At 40.6% G+C, this 27,330-nt stretch overlaps 1 protein-coding gene across 2 annotated transcripts in view; it reads left to right on the forward strand.

Annotated features, from left to right (window-relative positions):
- The window catches only part of CRIM1 (cysteine rich transmembrane BMP regulator 1), a 555,578-nt gene that overhangs the window by 430,950 nt on the left and 97,298 nt on the right, over window positions 1-27,330 (forward strand). For both annotated transcript variants that reach the window (XM_069955382.1, XM_069955383.1), the window contains exon 8: window positions 8,676-8,804. In XM_069955382.1, coding sequence (XP_069811483.1) covers window positions 8,676-8,804 — 129 coding nt within the window. The remainder of the gene's footprint in view (window positions 1-8,675; window positions 8,805-27,330) is intronic.

Genomic DNA, 27,330 nt, shown 5'->3' on the forward strand with positions numbered 1-27,330 from the left:
TGTCTGTGCAGCCTTTGCCTAAACAGTTTTTATTTGTTGAATTGTCAGATACCAGCCGTGCATTGCTACTACTCTTAGCGATGTGTGTTCAGGGGCCAATGATTTTAGGTCAGGGCCTAAAGAAATGATCAGCCGATGATCGTTTTGTCGGTTGATCGCTGCCTCTATTACACAGAGCAATAATCAGCCGAATCGCATAATAGGGTCCTATGACATGCAAAGTTGGTTGTGCAGAGTAGGGGAGAGCGGGAGCTGTGACAATCACCTATTGTGAATGGTGGATCCAATGATCATAGGCTACTAAAAAGTGATCTCTACAGAACAGGGAGTCTCAGCTTAGTTTTAGGCTTCATGGCCACAATGACAACTGCAAAATTTCAGAATTGTTTTGTAATATAGTAAATTGGAAAATTAGAAAAAGAAATCACCAATAAGTCTTAAAATATCGGTTTAACATAAAAAACGTTAATATATTACTTTAATAGACTAGTTGACATTTGTGGTAGATACAATATACCTTTTCCTCCAGAAGTGCGGTCAAATAGGATTTTGAGGTCCCCCTCTAGTAATACAGTGCTGTCCAGCATAAAACTACACATAGAGTTACTATGGCTCAAGATGTAAAGCCATAAGGACACTTGTACGACAAATTGCATTTTCCCAACTACACTGGCATGGTAGACCATAGGTAATATTCACCCATAGCAGACTCACTTAGAAACTTAAGTGACTGCCCAATTCATATGATTGAGGCTAGCAGAAATCCATTTTCATCCTACCAAAACAGTCCCATTGAGATGAATTGAACCGATGTTCAGTTATTCTGATGTGTGTGAATATAGCCATACAGAATGGCAGTCTATGTTGACAAGGCATCTGCGGGAAATGAAATTCTCCATGGCTTTCATGCTTCATTATCAGAGCTTTCCTTCTTATGAAAAGAGGGATTCTGATAAAAGGTAAATATCAGAGAATTACAAGCTATTTGGCTAGGGTTATCAAAGATATTTATTGTCATTGTCGTATCTAAAGAACATGTAATTCTACTAGTTAAATGCCTCTTTTTTTTTTTTGCGCTTTCTTATTTAGCTCTTGATCTAAAACACATAAAGCTCAGATTGTACTGTACCACATATACACGTCGTGAACCATGGTTTTTGCTCCACCTTTGGCTGCAGCAGCTTTATTCTCTATTTGTTGCAGAGCAGATTGATTTGCCATGGGCTTGTTTGGTGCACTGAACAGGTTAATTTTGGAGCCGTCTAGAATTATTACAGGGCGACATGTTCTGACCCCTTTGCTAATCACCAACTTTCACCTGTAAGATTGCCCATTCATTGAAGCCGGGCAGCATGCGCTGTGAAATTAGGGCAGTGCTCTCAACAATACTGGAATTACCTCTGCAGAAAAAAGGGAAAAGGATTACGATCTATAATTGGAAGTGAAGAATTAAATCCAATTTCATTATTGAGGCAGATCTGATTAAAAGTGGGTGGCTTTTCTTGTGGCTCAGAAAGAAATCCTTTGCTTCTGGTAAATGAGTGCACTGCAGCAATTGACATGACATAATTGAGCTAGAGCCGTATATTCACTCCATCACTGCATGCTGAGTAGTCTTTGTATACTGTTGGAACGCTCCTGTTCCTTGCCATTGAAAATAGTGGCTTCTCAGGAAAAAGTGACTTTCAATATCTATATTTATACTGAGACTTCATCCAGTGGCCACAGGATGAGTTTCTTATACGCTCAACACAACCAGTAAAAATACTGTACACAAATCATCCTTTTCTTTATATCTCCTCTATTACAACTTGACACTTTGCTGGATGAGTTGTTATGTTTGAGTGGCATTTGGCCCTTTTACTGTATGGCTGGGTTCACATGTAGTATATTTGTGAGTTTATTCTTAGTATTTTTAACCAAAACCTAGAGGATGTCCAAAGTAAAGTAAAAGGTGCAAATTTTTCTCTTATAGTTTTAATCTATGTCTATTCCATGCCTAGTTTTGGTGAAAAATTCTGACTGAATAACTGTGTGAACACAGCCTTGTATACAGTACTTGCTTTCCAGGTCTTGACTGCAGCAGTCACCCAGTACTACTACTTATCCCTTGTCCAACTGACATTAGAATAATAAAAAAATTACTAGCTTTACAGTTAGTAAGAAGAGTTAGGTCCCATTCACACATCAGTATTATCTTGTAACCAATTACGTATCAGTATAGTACCTAGTGATTTTGAATTAACCCTTTAACATAGTTCCGTAGTTGCTATCTTTAAAAGGGCCATGATCCATGCCTCAAAAAAATGGATCAAATATAGACAAGGACAGATGTACATCTGAATCCTGTCCGCAGTTGTGGGTCTGCAATTACACACTGGATTACTAATGTGGCCTTAAGGAACACCAAGCTAAATGTAGGTGAATGAAATAGAGCAAAAATGGGAGTTGGCTTCTATGACTGTTTATGATCGGCTATGTCCGTTTGCATTCTTCTTATTATTTCTATGGAACAGGGACAAGGTTGCCATCCTGTTACGTTGCCCTATACCAGTTGTGAGAAATCACCGTAGGTTTTCTATGCATATTTCATTCCCTGCATTGCTTCGAGATTCCATGCTCCGTTCAAAAGGCTATTGAAAGCCCATGTATGTTTCATGTTGGAAACATTAGGGGCCCTGGACAGCTTATCCCTGTCTGAACATATCACAGCTGGCAACTGTACCGCAGGGCAACACAAGATGGACAGCAGAATATCAGCCCCAGGCAGGCAATCTTCAGAAATGATAAAAGATCACATAGTGTAGGACAGCTCTATAAAACACAGAAAACATAGAAAATACATGAATGCTGGGAGAAGCTGTCAGCCTGCCGGGACAAAAAACCAGTTAGCTGACATGTGAAGATGAAAAGTTGGTTGCTGTAACCACTCAGCCGTGACTAAAGGTGTCAGGTAATATCAGTACTTGTATAGACCGCAATTGTCGATAATTAGACTTGATATCAATCTTCATTTCCGGTAAGTGCATGTATGCTTTCCTGATCCACAATTTTTAAACCTCCTCTTTTATACTGTTAGACCTGAAGACCTGCACACATGGTATTTTCTGCTCTATTATTGTAGGTTATTCCACTCCCATAAACAGAGTAAGGCTATTGAGGGGATCAGTGAGCGGTAGTAAACTACCCCTTGGCATTTCCATTCTTTTCTTTAGGTTCTATTTACTGCTGTGTTAGGCATCTAAAAGAATGAAAAGAACACAGGATCAGTTACAGCTGGATTTTACTTTATTGTACCTACTGTAGCATCGACTTCTCTGACCAGAAGAAAGAGAGGCTGCCAGTGGCGGACTGGGATGCAGCAGTGGAATTGATTTTCTGGGTTCACCCTATAGCCCTCATTATAGTGATTTACTTTGCACGGGCCAAAAAGAAAAAACATGCCTGCATGATTGTGTTCCACTTTATATTGTGATCAGCACATAATAAGTAATTACACAAAGTGTACATGCATAAGAATACCAACTATGTGGGCGTCATGTTACTTTATGGTTGCTTTCTCTTTTAATGTGTTTTCTGTCATTCACTTATTCAGTTTTTAACAATTCTTGACTTTTTTTGTTTTGTTTTTCTTTACCCTGGATTTTCATGAAACAATTTTATTTAATATAATATACTACTACTAGAAAAACAAATGTTTTTGTATTATGCCAAGGGATGAGATAAAATATGCTGGGGGAACAGATAAAATAAGTAATACTTACCCGAGTCCCCCGCAGGTCCCATTCCAGTAATATCCTGTCCCTCACTGGGTCACCGCTCATTGCTACCTGTAAGACTGACTGTCTCAGCAATACCTGCCCACCCAACAAATCCGTGCGCGGGCTGGTCTCAGCATACATTAACTAGTGGGGGACAGGAAGTCACTGGAACAGCAAGGTAAGTATGATTTAGATGTTATTTTTGCCAGGTCCCCAGCATAATATAAAACACTATATGAAGCTAGAATATCCCTTTAACTGAAGTTTAAAATTAAGATTTAAACTGCCTTTAAAAACACAGTATTACATAAGGCCCTTTTGTGGCCTCAGGGTCACATCAAGTATAGAAATAAATCTGCCAGGTATGTAAGTTTTCACCAAGCATTAGAGCTGATTCACCCTCCAATCAGAATTGCATTTATTATTCATTGTAAAGTAAAACATAAGCAGTATGTTCTGTTCAAAACTTCCTCAAATTCTTCTCAGTACTATCCACGCACAATATGTTCCATAAAGGGCACAAAGTCAAGGAGCTAAGTGGTTGTGCTAAATTAAATATTGATTGTATTAATCTATTTCAATAAAGATGCTTTTAAAATGGCATCTTGGAGATTCTTTCAAATGCTTTTTATGCTTTTCACAAAACCAACCTTTAAAAGCTTATTTTTATGACATTCGTAACCATAAACTAATTCCACTTTACTTTTCCCTAAATAATTAGCAATGTAACAAAAAAGCTTTGTGAGCATTAGTAATTTGCTGGATTTTCAGACCGTATTATATCAAAGGCGAAAAAAGGACAAAAGGTGGAATGTAAATGTAACTCCTCTTACTATTACACTGTGGACTAAGAGCTTTAACTATTTCAAGACAACCTGTAGCCAACATAAGGATCATAAATAAGCACATGGCTAGGTCTAGATAGGCCTGGTCATTGTGATAGGTACTGCTGCATTTACACGGAACGATTATTGTTCGAATTTTCCCATAAATGATCTAATTTAAGCGATAATTGTACCGTGTAAACACTGCAAACGATCAAACTACGAGCAAGAAATCGTTCATTTTGTTCTTTTGAAATGTTATTAAATCGTCGTTTGCTGAAAATTCGCAGATCGCTTTGTGTAAACAGTCTTTCACCGATTTACCCTATGTAAAAGATGGGCTTAAGCGATCTTAAAAACGATAACAATAACGATTTTTCTTACGAATTTTCAAACGATTTTTCTAACAATTTATTCGTCTAAATGCTGATCATTATAAAAACCAAATCTTTGCTTCAAAAACGTTAAACAATCGATTGGGCAAATTATCGCTCCGTGTAAAGGTAGCATTAGAGTATATAATAAATGGAGTATTAGGCATACACGCCCCTCAGTGTACAACATTTACACCTCTTGATTGCATAATCATACCATCTCCTAATAGTCACAACTATTATTAAAGAAGCCCCCCCACCCCCCCGGTAGCCGCTGGCGCTCATACTCACGGAAGCTGATCGTTTTCCCGCAGCGCGGCTCTGTTCCCGTCCCGCGGTGCTGTTCAAATCGGCGCGCGCTCACATCCACTGCCGCTGTGAGTCCTCTTCTCTGACCAGTGATTATACGCCGGAAGTCACTCACTTCCATGCATTCTCTATGGAGGCACATGACTTCCGGCGTTCAATTTACAAGGCAGAGAAGAGGAGTCACAGCGCCGGCGGATGTGAGCGCGCGCCCGATTTGAACGGCACGGCGGGTTGGGAACGGAGGCTTGCTGCGGGAAAACGATCAGCTTCCGTGAGCATATGCGCAAGCGGCTACTGGGGGGGGGAATTTTTTTTGTCAACTGCTTCTTTTAAATTAAATTCACGTCCATCTGATGAATCCCTGAATTGTTTAAGCTATAAACCCCCATATCTTCGAATAGGAGGGTATATCCATAAACTTAAAAAAAAGAAAAGTTTATAAACAGGGCATCCTGAGCTTATTTCATAGTGAGATCAAATTTTTTAGGGTTGGTTATAGGTCGTCTTTCAGTCAGTCGCTCCTTATTACAAGAGCCCCTCAAAGACAAACTGATGAGAATATGCTAGAACACTCAGTAATCCTCTGGAGTTATTGGCAGAATCCTGAAAGTTGTGTTTAAATCCCCTGCAGTTCTGCTACAAGACAAATAAAATATTACTTAGCTCCTACCTATTGAAATTAGTGTGCAGTATATGCAGTACACAGACATGCCATACTCTCTTCTATAGCTAATAGACAAAGGTTTTGAGTCCATCTCTGTTAGCTCCAAATGTCCTGTGAGGGTGCGTAAAACCCTTTCTAATGGTGCGTTTACACATACAGATTTATCTGACAGATTTCTGAAGCCAAAGCCAGGAACAGACTATAAGCAGGGGACAGGTCATAAAGGAAAGACTGAGTTTTCTCCTCTTCTCAGATTGATTTCTGGCTTTGGCTTCAAAAATCTGTTCGATAAATCTGTGTAAACACTAAATGAGTCAGATAATTCTCCTCCTTTGCACCTGTACATTATTACATTACTACCTGTCTGATTCCCTACAGCTGATATCCAAACCATGTTCACATACCTCCAGATCAGCAAATTCTGGTCCCGTCTCAACATAAGGTAATGGCTGCTTAGGCTAGGTTCACACTGCGTTTTCAGCATCCGTTTAACGGATCCGTTTTTTTTAATGTCCAGAAAAATAGGGTCAGCAACGTTTTTTTGTCAGTTTTGGTCCGTCAAAAAAAAACGGATCCGTTTTTTTTATAATGGAAGTCAATGGAAAAACGGATGCACACAAATGAATCCTTTTCTTGCAATCCGTTTTTCATGCGTTTTTTGCAAAAAACGGATGCGTTAAACGGATGCTGAAAACGCAGTGTGAACCTAGCCTTAGCTGTTCACTGTCCACATTGGTGACTAGCCTCAGCCAGTGACCGTCATGTTCAAGAGGGCTGAATGGCAAGTAGGGTCCTAGGAATGGCTATTAAGGCAGCCTTGGTACATTGAGGAGGTTAGTTAGCCTTTTAGTTTTTGTTTGTTTTTAGAGCTAGTTTGATCCATTTTAACCCATTTTCTATCATCAGACAACCCCTTTAATGTCACTAAAACTTGTGGAATTGATGGAAAAAAACAAATATATCCAATGCATTCACATATTAAGTCAATGAGGGTTCTCCTTATCAGGTTATAACCTAGGGAAATCCTGCCACCAGCTCAGCATTTCTGCTTACATTTTCTCTGGCTGTTTACAGCTTCATATTCTTGTTAGAAAAATATTTTAGTCACACTTTTAGTGTAAAACCAATAAGCCATTTCATTGCCGTGTCGGTTTTATTTTATCTGTTGAAAACTGAAAGCATTTGTGATGATAGCCTGCACAGTGTAACAGCAAGAACATCATGAATACAAGGAAAACCCTAATAAAGTTTATTAAATTATTGGGTGCTTGGATAGTAGTGAGGTGGCTAAAAGTAGCTTTAAAAGCAGCTGCAGCAATCCCTTGTCACTGTCATTAACATTTTAGATTGCCGGTTCTGAGTCAAGTTTAGGTCATTAAAGGTGCATGTCTGTAAAGTAAATCATCCTTAACTACTTAAATTGCCACTGTCACAGGAAAAAAAATCTTCTCTTTATTTTTTTTTCTAGTTTACTATGTATATAGCCACTAGGTGTGTCTCTTCACTATGCATGTGTACAGCTGCTGCACATCCACATTCAGTAGCAGAAAATCCTGGAGGTGCTCACATTGTATGGTCAGCTCTCCTGTCACACAGCACCAATACCTCTGTGACCACACAGTGACATTATACTGACTGAATTGTTACATAACAAAGAGCATTGTCACCCGGTAAGCATGTATTGTTAATAATTAGCAAACGTTAAAGGGGTTGTCCAGTGAAAAACTTTTTTTCAAATCAACTGATATCAGAAAGTTATAAAGATTTGTAATTTACTTCTATTAAAAAATCTCAAGTCTTTCCAATCTTCTTAGCTACTATATGTCATGCAGGAAGTGTTGGTTTATTTTCAGTCTGACACACTGCTCTCTGCTGACATCTCTGGCCAAGACAGGAACTCTGTCTCGGTTTTCTATGAATCCCCATAAAAAACCTTTTCTGCTCTGGACAGTTCCTGTCTCGGCCAGAGATGTCAGCAGAGAGCACTGTGTCAGATTGAAAATAAAACAACATTTTCTGCAGGACATATAATAGCTAATAAGTATGGGAAGACTTGAGATTTTTTAATAGAAGTAAATTAAAAATCTATAGAACTCTCTGACAATAGTTGATTTGAAAGAAAAAGATTTTTCCTGGACAACCCCTTTAATTGCCCTCAGTTAATATACAACCTGCATGACAAACAGGTGCCTTTTTCCTTGTGTGAGCCCACAAAGGACTGGGACTTCCTGTGTTGGTGCTGTGTGGTGTGGAGAAAAGACCAAATATCGGCAAGGAGGAGCATGCGTCACAGTTTGGCCTTACATACTGTATAATGTTGGTTTAAACATAGAAAACTATACTACATAACTGCTTGTGATCAAAACCCCTGTTGATTTTCTTTTTTTTTTTTTTTTTTTAAATTGTGTCAGGTACACTTTAATATTTTATATCATTGCCACGCCATTCTTTCCAGACACACCTGCAAATCATCAAATGTATTGGCTGTATGGCTGTATTGTATAATGCATAATAAGAATTAGATCAGTGTTGATGTTGATAGTTTAGATCAGGTTGTTGATGGTTTCCCCCAAAAAATTATATAGTATAATTTTACAAAACAGAAGAAAAATTCAATACAAATCAGTGATTTGACAGTTTGTTAAAACAAAACAAAAACAAATAACAACTCTGGATGTAAATATACCATGTTACCTGAGATTTAAATAGTAATAAACTGCTATGTCCCTTTTCTTTTCTGCAGAACCCACATATATCACCATGGCTCCACCAACGTGCGATCTGTTAATAAACTGCACACTGACTGAGAAGGACTGCAGTTATGGCTTCAGGTTAGATCAGAACGGCTGTCGCACCTGTCAATGTAAAACAAGTAAGTAATTCTCATTGGTTTTTGGTTTTTGTAGGTGGTTTATCTGACGTAGCTTCTTCACTGTGGTTTAACCAGTGTAAACGCCTATAATTTTTCTGTTCAGATCCATATATATATATATATATATATATATATATATATATATATATGTAGCAAAATGTGCAGAACGGCACTGTGTGGCTCAAGGCTCAGGTAGGGTGCACAGCCTTCTGGTTCCACACCCAGGTCCCACGGCAATGTAGCAAATTTGTAGAGAAAGGCAGCACTCCGAAATTGTGAATAAAAAAGTGGTTTAGTTTATTCACCCAACATGCAACATTTCAATCTTCTCAATGAGATCTTGACAAAGATCTCATTGAGAAGATTGAAACGTTGCATGTGTATATATATAGTGTGTGTCTGTGTATTTGTGGTCTAGAAGAGTGTGCCACTTACGGTAAAGAGTTACAGTATATCTATTTTTTCCTGTTTAATTTGAACACAATGATAAGTGATATAGTTTGTTGTATGCCAATCTTAGATCGGTGGCATGTCATTAATATCATGACTGCTTAGTTTAGTTCTGCCAAAGACATGAATGCCCTTAAGTAAGTCAGCAAACATCACTAAGTGCCAAACTTATTCTGGCAGCCAAGTCACAGTCTTTGCTTGGAGATTATGCCAGCACATGCATAGTTAGCAAACCCTTTGGAGTGCAGACACCCGGCCTGCTGTCATTGGCAGATAGCACCGAACATACAAAGCCTATTTAATGGGAATGCATAAGAGGAGGGAGGGGGCTCATTCTACTGTGAACCTTTGTGGGGGCCTAAAATGTGATGAGATGATGTAGTTCAACTGTGCTGTGTGAAATACATTCCCACCCAAGGCAAGCACAGGATACACAATAACCATCAGCATTGCGTCTTTACTTCTGTACAGTAAATACTGTTTTTTCATCTGTTATACATTCCTGTTTCAGAACCATATTACAGAGGTATACCCATGTGCTCTGATAAAACAAGCCACAGTTATCAGCATACACAGCTGCTAGGAAGAATGTGAAGCAAATAACAGTAGTGGACTTCCCTTTAAGCTGAACTGTGCTAGCAAAGATAATGTAGCAGATGTCCTGATCGTCCCTTTCAGTCCGGTACTTAGAGGTCTACGGAAATGACTGAGACTTTACCTATGTATATGGAGGACTGTGAACAGAGGGACCATCAGCTATTGATCCAGTAGCTATCAAAGAGGCAGGCCAGACAGCTGCTATGGGGCCCGTGCCAGAGGGGGGCCCAGGGATGTACAGTGATGGTAAGAGCTGTCCTGTGTTCTTCTGCTTAACCCCTTATGTACTGCTGTGTGTAAGTGACCCAATTTTCATTTACATGGAATAAAACCTATGGCCCCGGCTGCATTCCTGTTTTCAAGGCAAGACTCGGGCTGTCTCCACCATCCCCACGGAACGGAAAGACTGCGGAAGTCAAATACCAATGGTTCGAGTTCGTACGAACCTGAACATTAGCACTGTTCCATTTTCTCTAAAGACAAGGAGATTTCTGCTTTACTACTCTGATAAACCCTGACTTCTGTTCTCCAGAGCTCCTGCAGAGGTCAGGCGTTATCAGTGCATGAACAGTGAAGCAGAGGTCTCCTTGTGTTTTGTTTTTAACTCTTTTTTGTGTTGCAGCATGTAAGTGAGCTTTAGGACATTTACACACAGCAGTACATAAGGGGTTAAGCAAAAGGTAGTCTGCTCCTGCACCCATGGCTCCTAATGGGCCCTTATAGCTAAATACAGTTGACTGACAGAGCAAGCAGCCATTGGCTCTCTGCTCTGCCAATCACTTTTGTGGCTGCAGGCAAGATTCTGTCCCTAGTCACATCACCGGAAACAAAACAAAAAATCTTCTGTTTCTATCCACAATACAATACTAAACTTTACATGTGTTAAGGCAGCTCTAGACAACATGTTTGTGTTTTTTTTTGTCTCCAACCTGCAATTCACAACCTCACACCAGGGCAAATGTAAGAAATGCTATAGAATACAAGAAGATGGTGATTCCCAAGGCAGTACCTATACCAGTCAGAGCCAGCCTCCTGATTAGTTGTTATGAGTAACCTCTTTGTAGTAGTATATAGAAGTTTTGGGTATACGGCATGACCTCCACATGTAAGCCAAGACCAAGGGGATCTGAATAATTTATTACTGGTTGCACATTGTATTCGGATGAAAATCCTTGCAGAAAGGTGTGCAGCGCCTGTGTGTGTTGGTAGGAGCTGATTTTCGAAGTTTATGTTTTCAGTAGGTGACTCTGTATCAGAGGACATATTATAACAGTGTCAATACCTGCTGCCGCTTTGTTTCTTGTGTTGAATGGGGACAGCATATCATGCAGGCTATCCGTGCCATTCCATTTCCAGAGTCTGAAGTTCTGAGCTCCTGGCAGAAATGTGCTTTGCTATCTTTGAAGCCCTGTACAAAGGAAGTTTGTTTGCTGACTAAGAAAGAGCCACTCTGTTATCTGTGAAATATCAAGGATTAGAGCAAAATTGGTATAAAGCATATACATGGAAAAGAAAGATATGTCACTCACAGCATGGGGTGGCAGAGAAATCTTACGCTCACATCCAGAGCACATCATTCTATGTCATCTCTGTCTAGGATCCGGTTCAGAGCTTTTTGTCTTAAAAATCTACACATATTTTTAAAGCTTTATGTAAAGTTGGTGATAGATTTTTATAGGTTTAAATGAAGGAATGGAAATGTATAACAATATTCATTTAGTTAGCTCTGGTAGTTGTCATTTGGCAGTGTAGGGCTGTGTTCACACCAGCAGTTTCTATATTCGGAACAGATGCAGTGTCTATAGAATGCATGCATTTACATCAATTTCTTTGTGTCTTTGGCATCACTTGCAATCTGCTTTCAGTCCATAGTTTGGATCCAATGAATATTTGATTGTGTTGCAGTTAGGAGACAAAGCAAGCAGCAGAAGGCACTACTATATGATCTGTACCCAGGGGGTAACAAGTAACCATGGCGACCCATAGCAAAACTTGAGATGTTTCACCTCTACAAAATCATTGTCGGCAAACAAGTATAGATTATTAAAGCTACGTGTTATCATACACAGTACTCCCTAAACAACGCATCGCATGTCAGTAATTTAAAGCAGGATTTTGTTATGACTATGTGTTGTTGTTTTCATTGTTACCTTTTGTATTTCAAAATATTGAAACATTCCACACCCATTAGGGCCTCATGCACATGTCTGTGGCCATTTTTACAGTCAGGAAATACTGATCGGGAAGTCTTTCAGGAGACTTCAGGAAACCATCAGTATTTCCTGACTGTAAAAATGGAAAAGGTAAGAGTAAATAAAAGCACATACTGTCCTCTCCAGTTCCTCTTCACCCTTCTTGCACTGCTCATACTCTGGAGTGCTGGGGATAGAGCCATCTCTTGTGCCCAGAGGTATAATGCTCAAGTGACTGACAGGGCAGGGAGAAAATGGCTCCTCACTCTGTAAAATACAGCACTGCATTTAACTGTATACGCATACAGTTAAAGGGCCAGCTGCATCACTTGCCAGGGTGCTGACCCTGACTCGTTCTGGAAGGCGACGCATCCGAAATTCCATCCAGATTCTGGATGCACATCCAGAATTCCAGATGCTCTCATGAGGACATGTCCTGTAATGCCAGGACCTATATTCTAGCACAGACACCGCTCAGGAAAAACCCTGAAGCGTATCCATGCCCAGTACAGCCCTATTAGTCTAGATAGATAGATAGATAGATAGATAGATAGATAGATTTCCTGATAACAAATCTGGATACATTTTGTTGACAAGTGGTACAGTATAGTGGTACCTCTGTTCTTGAACTTAATTGGTTCCAGAAGGCAGCTTGAGAACCGAGCAGTGTCTTCCCATAGGAAATAATGTACTGTATATGTGTTTAATTGGTTCCAGCAGCCACCAATAATTAACTACAGTACTTACATATTACATTAAGTGCCCAGTTTAATTTCTACAGTACTTTACAGAACAGCACTATACTGTACAGTACATTATACACAAGAAACATTCAACAAAACCAGCAATTAAGGGAAGGGAGATGGTGGTACACTGACTGTACTACTACTGTATATGCACTCCAGCAGTCTTATACAGTACTGTCCTGTATGTGAAGCCTCACCAGTGCTAAACTGACCACATACAACCCACCATCCACGCTCGCAAAAATGTTCAGATACTGAGTACTTCAAGACTGGGGACCCAAGAAGTGTTTGAGAACCGAGCAAGAGTTTGAGAACCAAAGGAAACTTTCCTTGAAAATACCGTTTGAGTTCCAAGCAGTTTGAGAACCAACATACCACTCTATTTTCTGACAGTAAAAATAGAAGAGAAAAAATAAATTAAATCCATACTTAACCTGCTGCAGCGCTGCTCTCCTCCAGCTTCTCCTCTCCCTGTCCGCTCTGTGACATCAGTCATGAACCCGAGCACTGGGAGAGACAGCAGCCTCTTGTGACAGAAGGTGTATTGCAGCCTCCAGCTACAGGAGTGACTGGTGTTGGGGATGTGCTGTGCTGCAGGAGCATATACAGTTAAAGAGCCAGGCACAGCATCAGCCAGAATGCTGATGGTGGTCCAGGGGGCCTAGTGACGCATCCAGAAATCTGGACAGTTTCTAGATGCACATCCAGAGGTATACGAAATTCAGGATGCTCCCATTGACTTTTATGGGGTCATCTGTGCCGGAATTCCAAACAAAAATAAGATCTGCTCTGTATTTTCCAGAACTAATAAGAAATCCAGATAAATCTTACAGACGTGTGCATGCAGCCAGAGCTGACATTTCCGCTTTATTCTGAAGCTCAGTTGCCAGCTTTACTGTGTATATTGGGACAAGGTAAGCAGAGGGTGGGGTTTTTTATAACAGCTTTGTTATACCAGTGGAGACCTAGGTAAACTTGGCTACGTATGTATCTCCATTCTCTTGTTTCAATGGGACAGAGCTGGACTGGAGAATTGTGTTAAGATTTCTCTGATCAATGACTCCCATGTATGACAGCTGCCATAAACCTCACACATTCTACTGCATTGTCTATTTAGAGAAGACAAGAAGAATGCCTGTGCCACCAATATGGCTACCCTCCTGGGAAGTAAAAAAGAAGAAAAAAAACTATGTTATTAAAAGAAAATAAGAAAGAACCGACACATTATTTTTACAGATGTACGGCTAATTAAAAACTAAGATAAAATATGAGCCATTGCCTTACATAACGGAGAGGCCCCCCTTCCCCCCATTTACTGGACTCCAGAGCTACATACACTCATAGGTACACCTTTGTATATATCACAGTAATAGCATTGACAGAATTCTGTATAAATACCTGCAAGGTGCAGTTGCTTGTTAATAATATTCATTTGTTATATATTATGATCTAAACCCTACAACAGAGTGGAAATGTGAGAAACATAATGCATGAGATAACAGCGAGGGATTCGATAACAAGGTGTTATGGGAGAGTGAAGAGTGTAGTGTAAAGTAGTTAAGATCCTTCCACAAGTATTAGGAGAATATTCTGCAGAGAAAGAACACAGGCAGGAAGACTCATTTACAAAGGAGCAAAGTGCAGTTCACGTCCTATAGTATCTCATTGTTATGCAACTGCAGGTGGACTTGGACAGAAAAATGGTTATAGCTTCAGTGATGCATAATATTTTACTGACTGATGGAGAATTTAGACAATATAATGCCATTGTTATGGGGCCTGGAGATGGGATTGGGGCCAACATATTCCAGTTCTACTTGAGTCTCAGGCATAACAGAATTTTGGGCACACTGCATTGCATCTCTCTGGTTAAGGGGTTAATCCTATCAACCAACATTAGAAGGGTTCCTGTTCATTCTGTCATAGAAACATAGAAGATTAACGGCAGAAAAAGACCACTGGGTCCATCTAGTCTGCCCTTTTAGTATTTTCTTTCTTATTATCTTAGGATAGATGTATGTTTATCCCAGGCATGTTTAAATTCTGTTATTGTAGATTTACCAACCACCTCTGCTGGAAGTTTGTTTTAAGTATCTACTACTCTTTAAGTAAAATATTTTTTTCTCATATTGCTTCTGATCTTTCCCCCAACTAACCTCTCACTGTGTCCTCTTGTTCTTGAGCTCAGTTTTTTACTAAAAACACTCCCCTCTTGAACCTTATTTAGTCCTTTAACATACTTAAAGGATTCAATCATGTCCCCCCTTTGCCTTCTTTCCTCCAGACTATACAGATTCAAATCCTTAAGTCTTTCCTGATATGGTTTATGCCTCACACCCTCCACCATTTTTGTAGCCCGTCTTTGGACCCGTTCTATTTTATCAATGTCCTTTTTTAGATGAGGTCTCCAGAACTGGACACAGTATTCCAGATGTGGTCTCACCAGAGCTCTATACAGCTGGATCACAATCTCCCTCTTCCTACTGGTTATACCTCTAGCTATACAGCCCAGCATGCGATTTGCTTTCCCCACCGCCTGGTTGCACTGGTGAATCATTTTAAGGTTGTCAGAAATCGCTACCCCTAAATCCTTCTCTTCTGAAGTCTTTTCCAACACAGAACTGCCGATGTGATACTCGGATAGAGGATTCCTCCTCCCTAAGTGCATTATTTTACATTTGGAAACGTTGAACTTCAACTTCCACAGTTTGGACCACTTATCTAGCAAAGCTAAATCATTGTCCATATTACTGACACCTCCAGGAATATCAACCCTATTTCACACTTTTGTGTCGTCAGCAAACAGACAAACTTTACCTACCAAACCTTCTCCTATGTCACTTACAAACATATTAAAAAGAATAGGACCCAGAACAGACCCTTGTGGCACACAACTTGTAACCAGTCTCTGTTCGGAATATACACCATTAACAACAACCCTCTGATATCTATCCTTCAGCCAACCACAAATCCACTGAACTATCCAGGGATTCAGTCCAATTTTCTCCAACTTCTCTATCATCTCTTTATGGGGAATTGTATCAAAGGCTTTGCTGAAGTCCAGATAGGCAATATCCACAACACCACCTTCATCCAGCACTTTTGTGGCATAATCAAAGAAATCAATGAGATTAGTCTGACATGATCGGCCCTCAGTAAAGCTATGCTGGTTTGGATCCATCAAATTGTTGATTCTTAGGTGATCCATTATCTTCTTTTTTAGAAGAGTTTTTCATCATTTTCACTACTACAGATGTTAAGCTCACTGGCCTGTAGTTACTGGGCTCTTCTCTACTCCCCTTCTTGTGGATTGGTATAACATTGGCCATTCTCCAATCATTGGGGACATCTCCTGTTAGCAGGGATTGGTTATACAGATCTGTCATGGGGGCAACAATCTCAGATCCAAGTTATTTAAGAACCCTGGGATGGACGCCATCTGGACCCATCGCCTTATTCAGCTTTAAACGGGCAAGTTCCTCTGCAACTTACTGGAAAATACTGGAGCTGAACCCATATAATTGGAGGTAATGCTGTGTCCAACCATCCTGTGATTGTGAAGGCCGCCTTCTTAAAACACTGAGCAGAAGTAACTATTCAAATAGTCAGCGACCGCCTTATCTCCATCAATAAACGTATTCTCCCCATTACTTATTCTAGTAATGCTGCAGCCATTCTGTCACAAGGAAATGGCGGGGCTTTAAGACTTGCGCACTCATACAGCAGTGTTGATAAATGTACCCCTTGAATTTTTAGGTCACGTTCACACAGGCTAAGGCCTCTTTCACACATCGGCTCATTCTGTCCGTAGCTGTGGGTCTGTGGCTAGGGGCAGAATGTGGACCCATTAATTTCTATGCCCCATGCACACACCTGGGTCTGTGTTTGGGCTTGGATCCCCTATTCTGAATTAAGGGGTGCCTTTGCGGATTGGCTGCAAGTGTACATCCATAGTCCTGTCTGTAGCAAATGTGTGATTCTAGCCTTTACATTGATTAAAATTCCACAACAAGGTCTGTTTCATATCTACTGTGCAGATTTAGATTTTTACTAAAGTGTTTTGTTTTTTTAATTAATTCTTGTTTTGTCTTTTTCTTAATAAAAGCACAAGGAGGTGATAACATAAAAAATAACCAATTCTTACCCTTCTCGCTCCCATTCTGCTGTCACAGCACCCTTCTCCCAATGCCCAACATTTCCTGGATGCCTGCTCAGCTAGTAAGCGGCTTAGAGTTAGAGACAAGACTACTGCAGTCACTGATTGGCTGAGCAGGCAATGTCTAATGCTGCCCCCCAATCCTGGAAGTGCTGTGCCTCAGGGCCAGGCTTCATGACAGCAGCAGAAATGGTAAAAGACTTAGTTTTGCTGTGGACGTTTTCTAGTCATGTCCTGACTCTCTCCGCCACAGAATCCCGCCTGCCTCAGTGTGACACTGCTTCTCTGTGGGGGCTCTCGCACACCTCCGCTGTCCGCTCAAAGAATTGACATGTCAATTCTTTGTGCAGAGATTGGCTGGAGCGAAGGCGCACAAGCCCTCCCATAGAGAAGCAGTGTCATACTTAGGGTCCTATTCCAGGGGCCGAGCAGGGCTCGATCAACGATCGTTTACTGGGCCTATTCCACGGCCCGATGATCGTTGAGCGAGGGCTGCAGGGACATTGTTACCGATGTCAGTTCTTCTCCTCCACTCTGTCTTCCTCCCCGGGTCCCGCGCGCTCTAGCTTCAGAATGGCCTGTCAGCTGACAGGCCACTCAGCCAATCACAGGCCGCGGCGGTCCCGGCCTGTGATTGGCTGAGCGCTCCGTCAGCTGACAGGCCACTCTGCAGCTAGAGCGCGCGAGACCCGAGGAGGAAGACAGAGCGGAGGAGAAGCCCTGCATGTAATGTATTGTGTTTCTCAAATCGTCGGTCGCCCGCCATGCACCGCTATTCCACCGTAGCAATGCGCGGTGGGGGAACGATGATTTTAGGTCTGGCCCTAAATGAACGATCAGCCGATGACAAGATCATCGGCTGATCGTTCTCTCTATTCCATCGAGGGATAATCGGTCGAATGAAGCCGATTCGGCCGATTATTGTTCCTGTGGAATAGGGCCCTTAGGCAGGCGGGATTCTCCTCCGCTGAATTCTGCCACATTTGCTTGGTGTGAACATAACCAAATTTTTTAATTATCGATAGTGACATAGAAATTAGAAAAAATACTGAAAAGATTCTTAAAATATTGGTTTAACATAAAAGCTTGAGTGCTTGTCAGTAAAACAGCATTGATTTAGAATGGACACATTCACAGCCGACCAAATGCCTTTTTCCATCAGATGACGCTTTCCTCCTATATCTTGTGTCTATACTGTTTGTAACTTTACATTCACTGAAATCAGTAACAACGATTCAGCCTCGCTGAGGGATTACAAGAGCAGCAGAGAGTGTGAAGAGGAGGGAGCCTGCCTGCAGACACTGCCCTCCTGCTGAGCACATCAGCTTTTAATAAGTATTAGACTATATCTCACCAGAGCTTGGTTAAGAGCACCACTGATCATACTTTTCAGTGTAAAGTCTTGATTATTAGGTCCTAAACAGTCTGCTGCTGTGTCTGTGGTATATGGTGCGGGAGGGATGTCTGTAGACAGGCTGCCAATTCTCTTTTTTCATGGAGGAACAGATCATTTTCACAGTATTGAGGCAAAGAGCTTAAACATGACCACCGCTTTATTTTAAGCAAGCTGGAGAAGATAAATACACTCTGGCTGTATCTAGCTGTAGCTAGCTGTATCCATGTTTTCCAGGTAGTTCTAGGGCTGAATGCAGCCAACGGGATTTAAGTTTGCTTATCTCCTAATTATTACTGTACTTTTGGCATAAAAGATGGAACTTAAGCCGCTATTACACTGGGCGATGTGGAGAGCAAGCGAGCACCGACCTGTCAGGTCAGAGCTTGCTTGCTCCTCGTTTCCCCGCCCGCTGCCGGCACTACTTTGTGTAATAGGGCCTTTAGACTTGTGCTACTACTGCATCTAATAATTTACCCAAATAAAAAAATTAAAAGTGTTTTTTATTGATTGATAACCAAAATAGCTTTTGCTTGACAAGTTGGGTTAAAAAAATTGATAAATTAAGCAGCGTTCATGTCTCTGATCCCCCACTGTTGTCATTCGAAAGGTGCCTGGTACCCTACAGTTCTCCACTTCATAAGAAAACACCTCCTCAGTCGTTCAGTGTTTGTAGGTGCCACCGCCCCATGCAGTGATTGGCTGAGTAGGCGTTTCCTGTGTGTTGAGATGAGAACCAGGAAGTAGATTTCAGCAGGGACCATAACGGCAGCAGCAGGTGATTGAGGTGAGTACTGCTTTGTATGTTTATATACCAGTCTGCCCCCCTTGATGTTTTTTTTTAGTTTTACCCCCCACATTTAACTTGCAACTACTTTATTATACACCTCCACAGTGTTCTTTTATTTAATGTATAGTTATGTTGGTGCTGACAAGGCATGTATTTATTTGCAGTAAAGTGAGCTAGTAACAGTTTGTAGATTTTTTGCTATGAATATAAACTTTATTGCCACGGTTAAAACATATACATATAAATAAAATCACAGCAAGGAAGGACAATAGCTTCTTGACTATACAATACCACGTCTCATTGACTTGAGCTCAGTTGATGATTTGTGACTGGAAAGAAAAAAAGATTTTCATATTAAAGTGAGAACACCTCCTCACGCTGCAATGAAATGGTCCTTGTCACAGACAAGCCTATAAAAGGCTTCATGGGACGTGACAGACAGAAGAGAACGGCACAAGCCTTAATATGGCAGCACACAGAGGAGAACAAGGAAGCCCATTACACACTGAAATGTCCCTTGATTGTTTTAGTCTGATTTTCTTCTCAATCCATTAAGCTATTATTACTATTCACAACATTTAACTTGTAGTTTTCCTTTATTATGGAGCAAGACGCTTTTCAAGCAGAACTAAATAACAAAGAAAGAAAATATTAACGCTCTTATGCAGAGGCTTTTATCTTTCCATTACTGTATACGGAATATGTATTGGATTTCTAATATTCATTGACTACAGGTCTACACATTGCCATTTCCAGAGTGTGTGCAGACCTTATTAATAAAATGTATTTCCAGAGATTGGGACAAAAGCCGTTCAGGGTATGTGCCTCGTACAATAAAGCAGCTGCATTTGTCTGTGAAAATCGCAACCTTTATCTTCATTCACTTATGTCTCACGCTGCCAACTATATTGACTTTTGCTGAAGCCAAAGTAAGAGAAGAAGCTAGTTGCTTCCCTTCTCACCAGTGTCACCAATGAACTACCCTGTAATTCACATCGGTAAACAAAGCCTGTAGGGTATAAATTGGTTTTCCTTCCAGCATGGATCTGTACAAAATGGAGGATGGAGGGGGCTCATTCTTTCATTGCTGTTAGCTACATCTCTCTGAATCATAACAATATCATCACTAGAGATGAGCGCAACTCAAGCATACTCAACTGCAATAATTCAGCATTTGAATACCAGTAGCTGAAGAAATAAGATGCAGCCCTAGAGAGTCCTGGAAATCATCGATACAGCCCATGGCCTACTTCTGTATCCATGTTTTCCTGGACTCCCTAGGACTGCATCCGACTTGTTCAGCCACTGGTATTCAAATGCTGCAGGATCGGACTCAAACCGTGCTCATCTGCCACCAAAGCCCAACTAAGCTGTGTAAAAAATAATGTAAGTTATGTATGTTGCATAAATTTGTCTGCTTTAGTCTTCCTGACCACCTCCAACGTTTGCAAGCAAGCCAAAGGGAACTCGAGAGCCCTCATTCCAGAGATAGATGTGAGACCCGCACCTGTGGATATACCATAAATGTCCCAGATGACTTTACCCATTTAATCTGAAAATATAAAATAAACACAGAAATCTATTCTTCTAAATCCCCCTTAATAAAATCATAGTATACATTTATTGAAGGTACACAAAAGAAAGGATAAAAATAAGGGGATAAAATTAGTGTATACAAAACATAAGTCAGAAAAATAGATGTATAATTACATTGATACATACAGTACATCAGCATACAGTAAAACAGCATCCTAAGTGTTGACTGCCGCAGGGTCCTAACAGCATATAAGAAAAAATAAATATGAATATATTCTATTTGTAGAACTACAAGTGCCAGCAAGCTTACTCACTGTTCAAAGTATGTACTGCACAAATGCCAACAAGTGCAGTCAGTGTCAGGAGGACTGGACCTGATTCCCAAGTTCTTTTTAAATAAAAGAGGGGAGTCCACATAATTCAGTAGGAAGGAATACTAATGGCAGTACTCATAATAACAATAGAGATAGATATAACATTCCAGCATTGTTAATTACAATGAGTAGGGGGATAAATGTAAAGATAAATATGAATCAATATAAATGTAAGTATACAGGAGAACATGAATGAATGAATAAATAGGTAGACATGGATGAATAGATAGATAAGTGAATGTATCCATACGTAGAGATACAGGTAGATATAGTATATACAAGAACTTATAATTGTATTTGAGAAGATTATCTGACTGTAATTACGGGAATATACTGTACAGAAGACCATGGGTGAATAAATAGGTAAGCATGAGTGAATATATACGTAAAAATGTATCCATACATAGAGATACAGATAGGCATTGTGGGTTTGAGGACTCCTAACTGTACTTGCGAAGGTTATCTGACTAGAATTGCCATATATGCAATCTATAGCTGATTGCACAGGGACAGTCCCGGTACAGTGCAGTAATCTAAAAATGTAAATAAATGCACCAAAAAGATAAAAAAGTTAACTATCTGTGTACAATAGAGTGGAAAGATAATGGAACTTCTTCAGTTGTGCCTATACGTGCTTACATGGATAACAAATGGGAATCCATCTCTGTCAATGGAATTGTGGTGATACAGGCGATTACTGCTCCATTCAGATTCAGGAAGCTTTGTGCTTGTGGGGTTCCCAGTGGCTGGACCCCCTTTGATCATGTGGATAGGTAATAGATCTTAGTTAAAAACCCATCTTATCAGCTTACTGTGGTATGAGGTGTGACGTTCTGCTCATGGAAAGCCTATGAAGTGTGGAGGGAAAGGAGGCGTTGGCTGCAGAAAGACAACAAGAAGCTGCTGAAAGAGCAAGGAAATGCTTGATTTAAAGCTTACACACTACTTAACACTGCTGTATAATGCTCTACATGCTGCTCCTTCTGAGGGTGTACTATAAAGAAACAGCCAATGACTACAGTATATCCATGTTTTGTACATAGCCTTCGGGCTTTATCCAACTTCAGCAGCCACCGCTAATCAAATGCTAAACGCTCGGGTTCGGATGGACTCGAGCATGCTCGAGGTTCGCTCATCTCTAGACAGGATCCATCCCCTTTTCTGTGTGTGCTAAATGTAGAAGACATCATTGCAGATAACTAACAATTATGTGAATAGAGTTTGCGTAGGCCTAACTACATCTAGCCATTTATTAACCCTTAGGGGACACAGCCAGATTTCATTTTTGCACTTAAGTTTTTTCTTCCTTGTGTATAAAAGTCCATAGTGCGTACTTTTTTTACACCTAGAGACCTTATTTTTTGCGCCACTAATTGTACTTTGCAATGGCAGATGTAATTTTTGCCTAAAATATGCTGTTAAACCAGAAAAAAATTATATGTGTGGTGAAATTGGAAAAAAAAAACATTTTTTTTTATGTGGGGGGTTTTGTTTTTTAGGCCATTTGCCCTAGGGTAAAACTGACTTGTTATACATGTTACGATTACAATGATACGTAACTTGTATAACTTTTATTTTATTTGATAACTTTTTAAAAATTAAAACCTTTAAAAATATATATATGTTCCTTAAAATTGCTCTATTACCATGCTTATAGCACTTTTATCCTTTGGTCTATGGGGCTGTTTGAGGTGTCATTTTTTGCGCCATGATGTGTTCTTTCTATCTGTACCTTGATTGCTCAAATGCGACTTTTTGGAATTTAGATGCGACACCAAGTATTTAGATGCAGCTGTCAACTTTGACAGGTGCATCTAAATACTTAATTAGCGGGCATGGTGATCGGACCGTGCCCGCTAATAGCCGCGGTCCCAGGGTGCATATAGCACATGCCACGTCATCCGCCATGCGACCCCCCCCCCCTCTGAACTCCCCTAGCAGCACCAGGATGTTCATTAACATCCTGGTGCAGCTATGGGTTTTATAGGGATTCTCTGGCACAACACGACTATCTTGTCTCCAGTTCAGGTGTGGTTTGTAATTAAGCTCCATTTACTTCAATGGAACTGAGTTGCAAAACCTGCACCCAAACTGGAGACAAGAGTGGTGCTGTCTCTTAAAGAAAGTAGCCATGTCTTTCCAACACTGGATAATCTTTTTAACTCTGTAGAGGCCACTCCTAGGGAAATGTAGCATAACAAGCCAGACACTTAGAGTGGGAGCCACTTAAACATAGCGTTCCTCTTTTCTGAATAATAAAAAGTTGGGTTGTGCCCTGGGTAGTGCTTTTGAGCAGTTGTCTTGATGGGATTATAGAGATTAATACCTATGTACAGTTTAAGGCTATGTTCACACTACGTGAACACCCGGCCATTCCGTGACCCCCGCCACGGGTCACGGAACGGCCGGTCTCAGCCCGGATCATCTCGGCCGAATCAGTGTGCGCCTGCATCAGAGCTTCCCATAGCCCACAGTGAAGCAAGCGGCCGGAGCCGCTTGCTTCACTGTGTGAACTGACAGGACTTTTACTGAATTCCGGACGCAGAAAACTGACATGTCAGTTTTTTCCGGTGCCGCATGGGATCCCGGACGGAGCGCATATGATGTGTGTGAGCTCCGGCTAGGATCCCATTGAAAATAAAGCTATGTTCCACCCCTCAAAACTACGGCCATAGTTCTGCGGCAAGAACTACGGCCGTAGTTTTATGTAGTGTGAACATAGCCTAAAAGAAAACGTGAGACTGCAGTCAACTTTGTGAATGTGACAATCACTTTGCTCACAGAATTTTAGGGTCAAGCCCTATTCACGTGAATGACATTTCAGCAACAAATCTGCCTTGTGTAACATCCCCATAAATCAGTAATAGGAGTCAGTAAATGTGGAGCACTGTGCTCCCTCTCCTATTTATACTGCATACTGGCACCAGTATAGCACAGTATTCCCTCTACAGGTTTACGTCCTCTTTAAATCACACTCACAGAGGGTCAGTCTAATAAATTAGTTAGCAGAATCAAGATTTCATGGCTTTGACACATCATCTGTCACCAGCGCTAAGAGGTTCACTAGTCCAGCCAGAGATTAATGTGGAAGAATACCTGAGTGACTCTTAATTGAGGAATACATTTCACGCAGGTAAATTACTTTGAATAAGTCTCTGTTGTAGACTCACCAACATTGAATCTCTGTGATTGGAAACCTGAGGGATCAATATGACCTTGTAAGAAGCGGCAGTGGCGAGCATGCATAAACACCTGTACCACTCTGACCCAGCAGGGGTCTGTTCTCATTACATGGAGCAGAGCAGAGTACAAATAAATCACTGATTGTGACTGCATCCAGCCGGGTGCTATCATCCTTGAAAACATTATATACAATCAGTGGGCTTTCATGCCCAGCAGTTAAGTGCCTCTCACTGTGGTCAAATTAACATAGCCACCAGGATAGGACCCCTCTCTACAGAGGTTAATTGTTTCTTTCTGAGATTTTCTGGGAACGTGAAACTGGGAAGTATCAGGTGGTTTCACCGGTAGAATATGTTGCAGCATGTCAAAGCGATGCAAGCCATTATTAAAGTTTGTGTAAATACCTATATGGTGTTTTTGAAGTGAACATTCAGAATGGCACCACGTAAAACTACCTTTAATTAGGCCCAAATGTATCACAAATGAGACCTAGTTTCAAGGGACTCCCTCCATTTCTCCTTGCATATCATAAATAGAAAGTAATCCTTTAATCATTATCAATTATACCTACTGAGCTTTCATCTTTGTACATCATGTAGGAAAATTGTGCTCTTGCCTTTAGCTCACAGATTCCATTATCAGGATATTCACAGTTTAGAATGATGAGCGTGTTATCTGTGTCCTAAAGCGCCTCATATAGAGCACATGAAGTCCTGCCTGCCCGTAAAGCTATTTAACGCTTCCCAGCACAGAAAGCAGTCTCTTATGTCAGAACCTTGCTCTTGTCATTCTACACAGCGGTAACATCATAGGATTTTGTCACATACCATCGCACCACTCATTTGTCATGTGTTAAAGGTAAGCTCTAGTGAAGCCTGGCATCTCTGTAATTAATCATTACCGCATCCATCACACTTCCGGAATAAGAAATATTTGGCACCTGGCGAGTAAGGTAATCGGATCAACACGTTGTTATCAATTAGTGCTACTGATATGTGTCCGTAATACAGATCCGAAATACAATACAGTATTTCAGTATGTAATCAAGATACAAAAGATGATTGGGGGGCACTCACCATTAAAACTTGACTTTTATTTTAACTTCAATAAAACCATTCCATTTTCATCGGACTATTCGGACGCCAGCACCATGCGGCAAACGTGTGTTACGTGACAGCTGTTTCGTGTGCGTCAGCACGCTTCTCCAGATGCTGACGCACACGAAACAGCTGTCACATAACGCACGTTTGCCGCATGGTGCTGGTGTCCGAGTCGTCCGAAAATGGAATGGTTTTATTGAAGTTAAAATAAAAGTCAAGTTTTAATGGTGAGTGCCCCCCAATCATCTTTTGTATCTTCACTATATGACTGGAATCTTTGGCTCTTGGTGAGCAGCACCCCAATATGTGACTATATCGGCAAAACCTCATGGGTCAAACAAATAGGACCATATTTGCATTGATATTGTGGTAATGCCGATCCCTCTTTCTGTGTTTGGATCAGTATGTAATTGCTGTTGTATCTGTATTTATGTACTAGCTGGGAAAAATGGATGCAATATGGATGAAATACTCATGACATACTAACATGGTATAGATCAACTGTGGCACACAGAATCCATATATTAATTTCTCCCTATAGGCTTCAGTGGCCTTTTTTAATTAATGAAAGGGATGAAAGTAGCACATTTTGCCTTTTTAAAAAAAGCCCACGTGAATATCGCCAAATAGTAACGTTGGCCTTGTATTACAGTCCACAGTCTCTTCATTGTTCAGGGTCTGGGTATTCAGACACCCACCGATCACTGCAACGAACGTTGAGAAGTGCTTAACTGAGTGTCTCTCTCTGTCTCTTTGCTTCTAAGACTTTGAAGGAGAGAGATGGGAAGAACAAACTCCCAACCCTGACCGATCAATACTTTTAATGTTTCTCTATAACATGTGGAAAGTTTTGCAATAGTAATGGCATTAATGGATCTACATATAAGGTTTGTAAATATATGGCATCACTTACAGGTGCAGTAGTAAGCATTGAGCTACCATTTTGCCCTTTGTGTCAGCGTTTTGTTCGATAGAAGATAGTACATTCCCGCTAAGCACTTTGAACAACACTTATTTGATTGTTCCAGATGTATTTTGCCAAATCACTTAATTCAGCAATGTGTGCTTGATGAAAAAGCTGAATAGAGAAATGAGAAATGACGGGACGTTGCAGGGAGGTCAGCAGTGCGGCCTACTGTCTGGCATCTCCTGGCAACTTTTTGCTTCCCTCCAGTTGTATGACAAGAGCTTTATCTTGCAGACACTATGGCTCGTCAATGTAACCGACTAAACATTTTACAGGATGGCAGAAAACCAAAAGGAGGTCAAATAGATGTCGTCTTCTATAAATAATTCTATGTTACGCTCAAGATGAAAGCTTTCTGAAAAATCTCCAATCTCTTACATATTATTGTGTGTAAATATAGGAAAACTACTTTGTTACAGTTGCCTTAACACTTCGGACCACGTTTATCTAGTCATCCTAATAACATCCATGCCTTGCATCTGCCAACTTGTTGTATACAGAGCAGCTACATGGACTGTATACAAGCTATTTACAGCTTATGTATCAAACAGCTCAAGAAGTGAGGACCATAGAGATAAAGATATGTGTATATTTTATGTCTTTATCAGTACTATTATTATGAGTCATATACAGACATGGAAACAATACATAATAATTTAGCGCAGAAGTGAAAAGGAGCCGGACCCTTTTTCATTGTCTTACTTTCAACATAATATAGTTAAATGTACGCCACATAATATAGACATGAGTGGAGTTTTATCTTATTTCATGGTAAGTAGAACAACCAAAACTGGAGTTTCAAAAGGTGTGTGGTTATTAAAGAAAAGAATGGGAAAAAAAGATACATAAGATTTATGGAGGGCACAGCAGAAGTATACTGTAACTTGAAGCCCTTGAGGCTTATAGAAAAATCCATAACCATTTGCCACAACATCGGTGTTATTTCATGCAGCTCTTAGACCCTCTAAGGTACCAGTGCCATGACGTGACTGCTACCAGTGCACCCTTTATAGCTATGACGTCAGGTTTATTGTATAGTTTT

The sequence above is a fragment of the Dendropsophus ebraccatus genome, chromosome 15, assembly GCF_027789765.1.
Source record: "Dendropsophus ebraccatus isolate aDenEbr1 chromosome 15, aDenEbr1.pat, whole genome shotgun sequence".
NCBI classification, from domain to species: domain Eukaryota; kingdom Metazoa; phylum Chordata; class Amphibia; order Anura; family Hylidae; genus Dendropsophus; species Dendropsophus ebraccatus.